At 45.3% G+C, this 12,929-nt stretch overlaps 1 protein-coding gene across 4 annotated transcripts in view; it reads right to left on the bottom strand.

The window, feature by feature from the left end:
* Window positions 1-12,929, bottom strand: part of NPRL3 (NPR3 like, GATOR1 complex subunit) — a 115,432-nt gene that overhangs the window by 24,832 nt on the left and 77,671 nt on the right. For all 4 annotated transcript variants that reach the window (XM_044978988.1, XM_044978984.1, XM_044978986.1 and 1 more), the window contains 2 exons: window positions 8,480-8,669; window positions 3,162-3,354 (listed from right to left, as the gene is read on the bottom strand). In XM_044978988.1, the coding sequence (XP_044834923.1) occupies window positions 3,162-3,354; window positions 8,480-8,669 (383 nt within the window). The remainder of the gene's footprint in view (window positions 1-3,161; window positions 3,355-8,479; window positions 8,670-12,929) is intronic.

Below are 12,929 nucleotides of genomic sequence, written 5' to 3'. Positions count from 1 at the left end.
GCGTGGTATAAGGGGAGCTGCACGCTTCCCCCACCCTCAGTTCCTTCTTGCCAGACAACTCCAACAGAGGGGAAGGAGGGCAGGATGTGGAATGGACATGAGCAACACATCTCGAAGAACACCAGTTACGGAAAAGGTAACTGTCTTTTCTTCTTCGAGTGATTGCTCATGTGTATTCCACAACAGGTGATTCCAAGCTGGAGGTGGGTAGGAGTTCATAAGTTCCCAGGATGGAGGACAGCCCTGCCAAACCCGGCATCATCCCTGGTCTGGGGGACGATCGCATAGTGCAAGGTGAACGTGTGAAACGAAGATCACGTGGCGGCCCCACAAATGTCCTGGATGGGTACGTGGTCGACGATGGAGCAAGGCCTCCATCTCCAGACCCCCGCGAAAGGAGTCGGTGTATTCCATAATAGGTGCAAACTCCTAGTGCAGCCAGTGCACCAGAGTAAACAGCAACTCGCACCAGTGCAGCATAATCCAATCTGAAAGCAGGCTAGGCTGCACCAGTCCATAGCACAGGTTCCATCAGTGCAGCACATAGAGGTTTGTACCAGTGCAGCTACATTCATGGCCTAAAACTCAATGCAGACAAGACCCTCCTGTCCTGGCTTTGTAAAGCATGGGAGTACATTTATGGGGCCCACATAGAACCTAGGCTCTAAGTTCCTGGGGCAGCAACCTTGTCTTTTGTCTCTAAACAGCTGTACATTGCTGGTGGTGTATAAATAGAACAGGACTACAGCATAGCAAAAAGGCTTCCACCTCCTCTCCCCATCGCTCCATTCAAGGGAGCAAATTCTTGGAAATAACTCTGCCAAATAACTCTGCCAAGTGACTTGCAAGAGGCAGTGAACTGACAGTAAAGCATTAATCGGCTTAGAAAGCACTACCTGATGTTCAAGGAAAGAATGTCCCTAATACATTACAGACCTAGCTCAAAAAAGCTCCTCTGTATCTGAACTTTACTCTTGGAATAACCTTCCATCTCTCACCCACTCAATACTTAGGAAAAGAATTTGGATCTTAATCCTCATCCGATGCCCCTGGGGCTAACCCCTGTCAAGCTATGTTATTCCACGTTCTGTTTAAGGTGTCTGCCTTCACTAGAGAAATCCAAGTACTGGCTGTGCATAGTAACAGACAGGCACAAGTTCTGTGATGTATTAAGCAGAGAGCAGCAAGTACTTCAGAGACAATTGTCATAGGAAAATTTATAAGGACCAAAATGTATTGCTCTTCTAAAAATAGGCACTCTCTTTGTATGCATCCTGAACTATTCTCAGGAGGGCAGTTACAGTACATTTAGTATGCTACTAACTATGCAGTTACAGTAGGAGCTCATGCTGGGATACTGACAAACACAGCAGAGTTCTGTTTCCCACAGCATGAGACTCATCATCATGCACCACCCACAGTTAAAAGTTAAGTGAAAAGCAGAGTTGACCCAAGACCCCTGAAAGAGGAACCATGTGTGGAGTAAATGAAGTATCGCTTTGCTCACTGGCTCAGCTCCTCTCTGATGTCCTATATTTATGCACTCAGTGGTGGGTACAGAATTGTGCACAGGGAATCACATGCAAATCAGGAGACCAAAATGATCGTTAATTGGAAGAGGGGAAGTGAACAAAGAATTCTGAGTGATGTCATTTACAGACTCACGGACGGTGTGTAATCAGTAAATCACATGGTGGTTGTGATCATTCTGCAGGACAAGTCATATTTTTACACTTCAGCATCCAGTCAGTCAAGAAAGTATGTCTCTGCTGTACATTCTCATCTCCTCAGCAATAATTTAGGAGTGGTTATTCTGGGATATAAAATTGTGTGTTTCTGCCCATATTGATAATGGAAGGAAAAATGGAAACTCCATTGACTGCTATCGATTGCTTTGCTAAGGAATCTGATGTACAAGCAAACTGAAATATAACCAAACTCTCCTCCTCATCAAACATCTGCGTGACCTGGTAGTCACACCCTCTGACTTCCTGAAGAAACCAAAGTTGCTTTTGGCATCTGCAAATCATGAGCTATCAAAGAGCCCCTCCCCAAGACCAGTTCAGCAGGCCAAAAGGATTCTAGATGGACAATCAGAAAGATAAGGGGTTTCATTATACGAATTATGATAGATTAAGAAGCTTTATTTAATGAGAGCAGAACAGTAATAGCCCAGACCCAATTTCATAGAATTTTCAAAAAAGTATTCAATCAGAAGACACTAGATTTTTTTTTTTTGGTGTAGGTTTTGTGGACACCTAGCCACGGATGGGGACAGAGTTCTCAAATGGCCAAGGTATTTCCATCTGAGTGGACATCTCAGAGAATCCACATCCTCTGAATCAGTGGGATGCTGCCGTCTCACAGTTAAACAAAAGGAGCAGCAGAGGCATACTTTAGTGCAGGACAGTAACTACATCTGCAGGATTCAGAAATTCCCTACAAAACATCCATGATCTCCACTGGTCCAGTTGCAGAGAACTCTGCAGCACAGAAAGCAACTATTTTATTCCCACAGTGGTCTCTTTGGGATACTTGAGTACTACTCTCCTAGCTACACATGCCAGGGGAGATCCAGTCAGGGATGACTGGGTGATCTAGAATGTATAAGAGGACCTGTAACACTTCCCCTGGGCCATTCCTTTCTCCACAAGTATGAAACCCAGTGAGCGCTAAATTCCTGTGATGCCACTGTATTTTCAAATGCTTTTAAAAACCATTACTTAAAGATCTCTGGACATGCTAACAGGTCTGTAACTACACCATGCGCATGCACACACCAGGGCCTCTGCTTTGAGGCTCTCTTTAGCTTGTTTTCAGGCTATGCACATTCCATTTTGTGTTCTCAAGAGTGAGACTCTCAGAACCACACAAGACACAAGTGGTGGGCAGTCAGACTTGAGACTGCACTGCCCATCAGAGGGTCTCAGAGCCTTTACATACATCCAGATCTTATTAACAAAATATTCTTGGGGGACTAATTAAAAACCCGGCCAATAGCTAGTGTCAGACACCAACAAGCACTGGTGAAGGGGTCACCGTGGGAATAAGAGCCAGAAATGTAATCTTCCAAGATGCTCCCTCACTCGCCCTCCCTACAGTGCTAATGCAGAGATGAATTGCAAAGGGGGAAATGAGAAAGGAGGTTATATTCTCCCTACCTTGCAAACATGCGTAGATCCTCAGGATTCTGTGCAGCAGGGACATTGAGGATAGCTTCCCGCTCGTGTTCAGACAAGCTCGCTAGCAGGTTCTCAGTCATCCGTTTATTCAATGGGGAGTCACCACCAGGTATCAGCTCAGCACTGGAATTATCCATACTAGGGCTTGTGAGAGTCATATCATCACTACTGGCTGCAAAATCAGAAATAATATGCTGCTGTGAAGAGTGCAAACTAGCAGGCTCCTTCTGCCCCCTCCTTCCAAGCAAACTAATCAGCTTAGTGTAGCAAAGAAAGGGGGCTTGGAAACATGACATGGGAACTGCCTGCAAACAATTAGATGAGGACAGGAAATTTGATTCTCTTGGTCAATTTGTTGTTTGCAGACAAGTGATGGGTAATCTGGGGCAACATACAAAATATTATTGGGACATCAGGATTTTCTTGAAAATAGGGACTGCATAGCTATCCACACATTTTCTGGCCAGATGGCTGACTCCTTGCAAATGCATCCAAGGCATGCTGCCTAGGAGGTAAGTTTTATTCCCAGAAACTGAAACTATGATCTAAGGGGGGATATGAGAGAAGTCTACAAACTCATGAATGGTGCAGAGAAAGTGAATAGCGAAGTGTTATTTACTCCTTTACACAACACAAGAACCAGGGGTCACCCAATAAAATTAACAGGCAGCATATTTAAAACAAACATAAGGAAATACTTCACACAATATACAGTCAATCTATGGAACTTGTTGCCAGAGGATGTTGTGATGACCAAAAGTGTAACTAGATTTAAAAAAAGGAGGTAAGTTCATAGAGGAATAGCTATTAGCCAAGAGGGTCAGGGATGCAACCCCAAGCTGTGGGTATCCCTACACCTGTGGCTGACAAAAGCTGGGACCAGATAACAGTGAATGGATCAATCTATAATTGCCCTGTTCTGTTCATTCCTCTGAAGCACCTGGCACTGGCCACTGTCAGAAGACATAGTACTAGGCTAGATGGACCATTGGTCTGACCCAGTAGAGCCATTCTTATGATCTGATATGACAGAGTGATTAAATACAGAAGCAGAAACATCATATCTAATGAGCTTTATAAACTGGTGATGTATAGTAAACAAGATGAAACATGTGAAACAACATGTGGAGGAGTGGAAAATAAATACACGAGACTACAAATAATAAACTGCTGGCACTGGCATTGGGAAGTTACGAATAGGAACTGCTGGGACAGGCTTTGCATTCCTTCTTTAGCATTGGGAAAACCCCAGAGCTAGTGCCTCATGCCCCCATTTTCCCCTAAGGGCCAAGCTTCCAAGCCCAGGGCTTGACTACACTGGAGAGTTGCAGCGCTGGTGGTGGCTTTACAGCGCTGCAACTCACTCACCGTCCACACTTGCAAGGCACATACAGCGCTGTATCTCCCTGGCTACAGCACTGGCTGTACTCCTGCTCTGCCTGGCGAATAACGACTGCAGCGCTGGAGTGCCAGTGTAAACAGTGATTAATCTTACTACGCTGTAACTGACCTCCGGAATTTTCCCATAATGCTTTTAACTAAATAACTCTCTTTGTTTTGTTATGATGCCTCTCTTTGTTTTGTTGTGAACTTGGGGCTCCCGGAGCTGCTTATCTAAAAAACAAACACAGCTCCTGTTTGCTGTGAATGAGGCAGGCAGGGGGATGAATATCCACAGCCTAGTGTTTGCTTGAGGAGAGAAACAGCACAGCGGGGGGGGGGGGGGAAAGGAGTCTGTCGGAGCAGCTGCTTATCTGGTCTGCAGGCTATTTGCATTTAAGAGTGAATGAGGGGTCGGGGAAGTGGTCAGAATTTGCAAGGCAGGGAGCATGAACGAGGAGGTGAGAGGAGCCAAGGGTTGCACTGATATCTCCTTGGGCAAACTTAAAAGAAAGGAAGGGATCGGAACTTGCAAGGTAGGGAGCACAGTGTCAGCTCCAAAAATCCACTCTCTCTCCCCCACGCTCCCTGTCACACTCCACCCCACCCCCCTCTTTTGAAAAGCACATTGCAGCCAATTGAACGCTGGGATATCTGCCCATAATGCACCACTCCCAACACCACTGCAAATGCTGCAAATGTGGCCACACTGCAGCGCTTTCCCTACACAGCTGTACAAAGACAGCTGTAACTCCCAGTGCTGCAGACCTGCAAGTGTAGCCAAACCCCCAGACTAAGCCTCCCATGATCATGATGCAGAGAGATCAGTCCATAAGGAGATTTGGGGACATGAGGTATGTGAACTACTCTCATGGGGCACTGTGATGGCTTAGGCAGACACAGAGATTAATGTTAAACAGAATGAAACATTTTGTTTTGATTTCCCTGGTGGAAAATAGAAACATTTCAACAAAATCAACATTTCTCCTGTGGAAAATTTCAATTCTGGAGAAACCACATGTTCCCTGAAAAACTTGGGCAGAAAACTCCCAGACCACTCTAGTTTAAACAACATGAAGTGACAATGAGAAAAGTAGAGCAGGTGGGAGGGTAGGTACGGGCAGAAGAGGTGGTCAAGGAAGCTATGCTGCAATCACAGAACTACCTGCTGGGAGGAGTAATAAATACAACAGTTATATATGACTGTCCTTAAAGATGCCTAGCAAACAAAAGAGAAAAACTGAGTTTAGCCATCATTATAAAAGGGAAAAAAAGGGGCAAAGAAAGCCTCAAAACTTCCTCCTACCCCCACACTAAAAATTCACTTGTTGCCTTTTGTTTTTCCCAGATGACTACTGATAACTGGAGAACCAGGATTATGGCATTAAACAAGCCATGCAAGTGAAACCTAAGAAACTATATTTATTCAGACTGTTTCAATCTCTGCTTTGGTTAAGTTTACTAGCTATTTAACTCCAACACTTGAAGGAAATCCTTTTTGATAAGATCCATTATCCCAACCCAGAGAAAGCTATAACACAATCCAATGGCTGGAAGTTGAAGCTAGACAAGTTCAGACTGGAAAGAACACACAAATTTTTAACAGTGAGAATATTTAACCATTGGAACATTTTTACCAAGGGTCGTGGTAGAGTCTCCATCACTGACCATTTTAAAATAAAGATGGGATGTTTTTCTAAAAGATCTGCTCTAGGGATTATTTTAGAGAAGTATGATACAGTGTGATACAGAAGGTCAGACTAGATAATCACAAATGGTCCCATCTGGCCACAGAATCTATGAAACGTCTTCAACTGAGAGCCAGTCCATACTAAATGTCAAAGAAAGACCAGACATTCCTGGTACTTAAAAGGTTAAAAAAAACCACACACACACACAAAAAAACCCACAAACCCTTTAAAGATCCCTTCCATCCAGATCTTCTTTATACAGCACAGGGATAAAACAGGGGCAGATCCCCATTCTTTGCATTTGCAATTACCTTTAAACCAGTTTTTCCCAAACTTGGGACGCCGCTTGTTTAGGTAAAGCCCCTGGCGGGCCGGGCCGGTTTGTTTACCTGCCACGTCCGCAGGTCTGGCCGATCACGGCTCCCACTGGCCGCAGTTCACTGGTTGCAGCTCCCATTGGCCTGGAGCAGTGAACCGTGGCCAGTGGGAGCCGCGATCGGCCGGACCTGCGGACGCAGCAGGTAAACAAACCGGCCCGGCCTGCCAGGGGCTTTCCCTAAACAAGCGGCGTCCCAAGTTTGGGAAACCCTGCTTTAAGCAGGTAAATAAAAAGGCACTAAGCAATCGTAAGAGATTTACGAACTAATGGACTCAAAATTTATCAATTAAATCTCAAAGCATCAGGTTAAAAGGACAGTTATGAATCCCATTTAAAATTACTGAACAAGGAAATGCAAAACTAAACCCCACTTCCCCCTTTAGCTCTTCTGGCTAGGCATAGGTATGACAGCGAACTCACAGCATGCACTGCACGGAGACCCCATGTGGAGAGTGAAAAATCTGAGTTCGACCTTAAAGTAAGACCAAATGGCTGACAGCAATTTAACTAGCTTTTGTGGTTTTAATTCCCTTTGGTTTTATGGATTTTTAATATTACAAAACCCCTTACCCAGGCTAAATTCTCAACTGAAGAGTGGAGACGCTGGCAGGAGAAGGCATGGCAGCTTTGGAGCAAACATATACGAGATTCCACAAACTCGTGCACTAGATGCTGACAACCAACATGTGGTGGCTCTGCGACAAAGGTAACAGTACAATGCTCCTGCACCAAGACCTTACTACTGACATTCACTCTCCCAAGGAACAGAACTTGGCATGTGTGCATACACACTCCTTGGTATTTTACTCAATGGAATGTAGCCTGACTGAAACTAATTTTGAGAATATGAGCTATTTCTTGTGAGTCTATCACGCATCACCGTTGAAACTGGATGCTCTGTCACAGCATTAAGCCTGATAAGCCTGAACTTGGTTCATTCTATTTTACCAATAGGAAAGGTTTCCTGGATATGTTTAATCTCAAGCGCCAAGAACAATTTTTAGGCTCCAAAACCTCAGCTCTAATTCATTTTCCTTAGAGAAATCATGTCCTGCAGAATGCCCCCATAATTAACAACCATGCTTCTGGGAATACCGCAGGATAGAGGCAGCTGACGACTCACACTTCAGTTTCCTTGACAAGGTTTTTGAGCAATTTGGGACTTCAGCACCACATTTTGGCTTTGGTTAGAATACTTTCCCAGAGCTGACCTCAAAGCATGGCAATGGGAGGAGCTGGGGGAGTCAAGTGAGAAGAGAGGGAGTTGGCAATTGTAAACATTTGTCAGCCACAGTATCCGTGTATGTTTCCTTAAAGACATCGCCTATAACCCAACAATTCCACTGCTGTTTGGAGCATGTTTTCTCACAAGCACTTTGTTTAAAACTCCCCCTATTCTGTTTCCAATTATGGACGTCTACGGCGATACCAACGGTCTATCTGGAAGAACACCTGGGTCACTTGGGAAGGATGCATAAAAGGACTTCTTGACAGAATGAATGGGAAGAGACAGTCAGGATTAAGCAGATAGGAAGAGGGTGAACAAGAACTGGGTGACTAGAATGGCCTGCAGGCATTTGATAAGAGAGCTTTAATGGCTGCCAAGACGTTCACCAATTCCTGGTTCTCCACCCCAGGGCTGACCTTGATCAGCTAACACACTGTTAAATATGACTTGCCCTACCTAGACTTACTGCAAAGTCTGTTTAAAATCATGTTAGCAAAGGCACACTGACTATCACATTACAAAACACTACCTACTCTCCTACTCTAGATATGGCCTATGTTAATCTCTAAAAGCCAATACAGACTTGTTTACAATAGAAAAAGAAAAAGTGTATTCATACTTGGGGAGCCAAAGCTGAGAGCATTGGGAGTGCTTAAACTTCTGCCTCCAACTCTGGCAGTGAAGGGCATATCTTCATCTTGAGCTCGGAAATCTTCCTCATTCGGGGGCACCATCAGACAGACATACGTGTGGAGCTGGATGAGAAGGCGATGCTGGAGCATCCATATTACCATCTGTATGAGCTGAGTCTGCAAAGCAAAAGCTAGCATTTCAGGCAAGCACTCAGAGCACAGTACAGTTCAAAAGCAAGAGGGAGACAATGCACAAGGCACTCTAAGGCCTGTGGGGATGCACACTAAAGAAAGCTCAAACATAGAAGCAGGTTCTCCCCTTAGCACTTGGTTGAGCACTTGAAAACATGCCCTGGGTTCTTGTAACCCTACTCCAATGCATTTTGTTCACATCTCCAATAAAACAAAAGAGTCTATGTCTTTTGCCAGGCCACTAAGCTAGTATGTTTGTCCAGAGAAACCAAATATTCATGGATATGTAAGGCATATCTCTAAGCAGTGTTACTGAACTGCTGCTGACCCTGAGACTCTGACAGACTCAGACTTGTCTTCGCATGTTTAGTTCACAGCAAGTGGGGTATAAGTCTGTGCTGCACTAGCCTGCCATGCACTAAGGGCCTGACTACATGCTACGTTAGTTTGTATCAGAGGGGTGTAAATTCTAATACACATGAGCATGTTGCGCACTAACTGGCCTATGTGGACCCTGCTAGTGCGTATTAATGTAGTCCCATTTCAAGCAGTACTATATTAACATGCACTAAGGAAAGAGAGGTTATTTACCAGCACAATAATGAGTTATTTGAGCTGTTTTGTTCTTATGGGTGCTCCCCTGTATGATGTGCACATGCCTATACACTCTTGATTAAAGATTTTAGTCAGCAGTGCCCATGGGTCTGTGCCTATGCATCATACATCCTTGTGCTCCAGTGTGAGGGTATACAGGGAGATGTAGACCTGCAGCCACTCCAGTTCCTTCTCAACTACGTAGCCCAGAAGATTCTGCAGCAGAGTGGAAGGAAGGCGGGAGGTGAAGCACCCATAGGGATAATACATCTCAAAGTACTCAAGTTACTATACAGGTAAGTAACTTCTCCTTTTCAAGTTATTGTCCCTCAGGGTGCTCCACTCCCAAGCAGTAATGCAACATGGTGCCAGGAGCTGAGGAGTCAGATCCAGCACAGTTCTTAGGACAGCATGACAAAAGGCCATATCTAGAAGCAACTAAGATATCACAGTGCCTGGCAAACATGTGATTGTAGGACCAGGTTGCTGCTGCAGATGTCCACAATGCAAGTATGAACTTAAGAATGGCTAAAGAGGTGGACCAGGCCCTGGTGGAATGGGCAGTCATTCAAGGTGGGGGATGCACTCCAGCAGCTTTGCAACAAGCTAGAATGTACCCAGAAACCCACTTCAGTAGTCTGAGTGGAACTGGCTGCTCCTTCATACTCTTGGCAAAGGTGATAAAAAGCCTATTGGAAACCCTGAAAGGTCTTATTCTGTTGAGGTGGAAGGCAAGGACCCTTCTTGCATCCAGAGAATGGCGGACAGCCTCCTCCCTCGAGGAATGAAGTGTGGGGGTAAAATACTGGTAGACTAATATACTGATTGATATGGAATTCTGAAGAGACGTGAGGCAGGAAACAAGGCATAAGGCCACCTTGTCACAATAAAAGGTAGTTTAAAGAGGGTTTGCCATGAGCGCCCCTAGCTCTCCTACCTTTCTGGCTGAGGTTATGGCTAACTGGAATAAAGTCTTGAAGGCCAGGTGGAGAAGTAAACAGTTACCCATGGGTTCTTTAAAACACTGAGAACCAGATGAAGATCCTAGGGTGGCATGGAGTCCTTGACATGAGGAAACAGATACAACAAACCCTTGAGGAACATGACACTGCTAGGGTAAGCAAAGACCATAAATCCTTCCACTGGTGGAAGAAAGGCTGTAATTGCTGCCCAGTGAACCCTAACGGAGCTCAGTGACAACCTTGTGTTTTTAAATCTAACAGTTAATCAACAACATCCATGAGGAGAAATTCAGAGGCAGATACAGATCGATGAGTACACCAGACGTGGAAATACCTCCACTTCTGCAGTTTTCTCCTGGCAGGTTTCCTGGTGTTCAAGAGTACAGACTGACCTTCAGGAGAGCTGCCCAATTCTGTGTCCAGGAACCATCAAGGAACCAGGCCCTGACATGCAGAGATTGGGATGAGTTATGCCCACAGTGTCAGGAGATCCACTGGGAGAGGAAGGCCTATAGGAGTTAGTAGGGAGAGGCAAAGCAGATCCAGGAACCACACCACTTGCCTCAGCCACAATGGCACTAGGAGAGCTTCCCCTATGGAGTAGAAAGCATACCCCTTCCTCAAGGTGAGGTGTTGGCACTTTGCATCGGATGGTGTTGCAAAGAGATCCACTTGCAGAAGGCCCCAGGACTGGTAAATATTCTGAAAGACTGAGTTGCTGAGTTCCCACTTATGGTCCTGGTGGAAGTACCTGCTCAAGGAATCCGCTGCAGTGTTTTGCAGGCCTGGCAAGTAGACCACAGAGGTGTGTATGAGATGGAATATGTACCAGCTCCACAGTTTTAGTGATTCTGTACATAAGGACTGAGATCTTGCTTCCCCTTGACCATTTATCTGGTACATTACTACTCTGTTGTCCAACATTACCTTGACTGAGAGGCCCTTGATGTTGCGAAGGAAGTACTGGCATGTGAGGCAAACTGCCCTGAGTTCAAGAATGTTGATGTGGAGGGATGTTCCTGGGGGAGACCATTTGCCCTGGGCCCTGGAGATTGGCCTCTCCCCTAGCCAGCAGGGATGAATCCACAGTGATCACCCTTGAAGGGGGCGGATGCAAAAACAGAACCTTCACACAGACCTTGAGAGGATCCTTCCACCAACAGAGAGTCGAGAACTCTTGGACGTATGCTTTAGATTGTGGGCTCTGCTGCAGTGTGGAGATGAGACTGTGGTGAACCTGTCCACAGGTAGGTCATTGTAGGGAATCTGTCTGCAAGTAGGTAGCCCTGACAGTTGAGGAGTCCAGAGTGACTCTGATAAAGTCTATACACTGTACCAGTGTTAGGGTAGACATGTCCATGTTCAGAGGAAGGTCCGGGGAATGAAACTAGGCCTTGTTGGTTGCTGACTGGACCTTGAGGAAGGAGTGACCCTTAAGGAGCCGATTGTCCAGAGAGGGGGAAAACTTATTCTGTTGACATAAGTGAGCTGTGATGACAAAGAGGAGTTTTGTAAAGACTTGGGGCAGTTGAAAAACCAAAAGGGAAGAACATGGTATTAGTAATCGCTCTGTGCTGATGATGAACCATAGGCCTGGACCCGCAGGCACTGCTGACTATAATTTCTGATTGACAGTGCAATGGTGTGGGCACATCCTGTGGTGGAGCACCCATAGAAACAGTAACTTGAAGAAGAACTTTCAGTTAGCAACATGCTGGTGTGCATTAGAAATTTACACCCCCTGGTGTGGACTAGGGCTTGTCTACATAGTACACTAAGGGTCTAGCTGGACCCCATTGCTATGCCCTAAAAGTTCCCTAGTACACTTTGATATACCCCTCTTTGAAACAAATGTATATCAAAGTGCACTAGGGAACTTCGAGTGTGTGGCAGTAGGGTCCACACAGATGTTTAGTATATGGCAGGCTAGTGAGGTAGATTTACATCCCAGCTTGCAACAAACTAAGCTTTTGTGTAGACAAGCTTACCCTCTAAGATGAACTTGTCCCTATTCCAAATGTGAGAGCAGGCAAAGGAATCCCGTAGCTCCAAAACAGACTGAGGCATTCCAGCAAGGAAATCCCTGCCTTCCCCATGCTGTGGTCACAGCAACCCTAGCATCTACTGCAGTTCTGGTCCTTCCAGCTAAAAGGAGAAAATTATATACACATTTGAACAGACAGTTAATAAAATAGGGTTGGATCACCGTTAACTCTGAGGGATAAAATAAACCTCAGACAAACATTAGTCTTGGAGGCCTCAGCATAACGCCACCAATCTTGAGATCAATTAAACAACTAACATTCTGTTTCCTGTTCAAATGCCAACAAGAAAGAGTAACTATGGAAAAGAGATTAATTTGACCGAAGTAGTCATTTTGGCCCAGACTTTCTTGAAAAGCCAGAGAAAGCTTGATGACTCAGCACAACTGAGGCAGCCAAGAAGACAGACTCCCACAGGGAGCACTACCATTTGCAATCAGAAAGGATCTGACTCTGGTAGGTGCTAGAGGGGTGGGGCTAGAGGTCAGGGCTCAATAACCTTCTAGACCCAACAATGCAGATCTATTGCTAGAGGCAGGTGAATACTGAGCAGGAATAAGTAGGTGGCATTACCTCTGTACATGGCATTGATGCAACCATTACTGGATACTGTGTCCAGTTCTGGTCTCCACACTGGAAAAAGGATG

The sequence above is a fragment of the Mauremys mutica genome, chromosome 11 (genome assembly GCF_020497125.1).
Source record: "Mauremys mutica isolate MM-2020 ecotype Southern chromosome 11, ASM2049712v1, whole genome shotgun sequence".
Classification (NCBI taxonomy): Eukaryota; Metazoa; Chordata; order Testudines; family Geoemydidae; genus Mauremys; species Mauremys mutica.
Note: the sequence above shows the minus strand (reverse complement) of the source record. Positions and strands in the feature narration are given on the sequence as shown.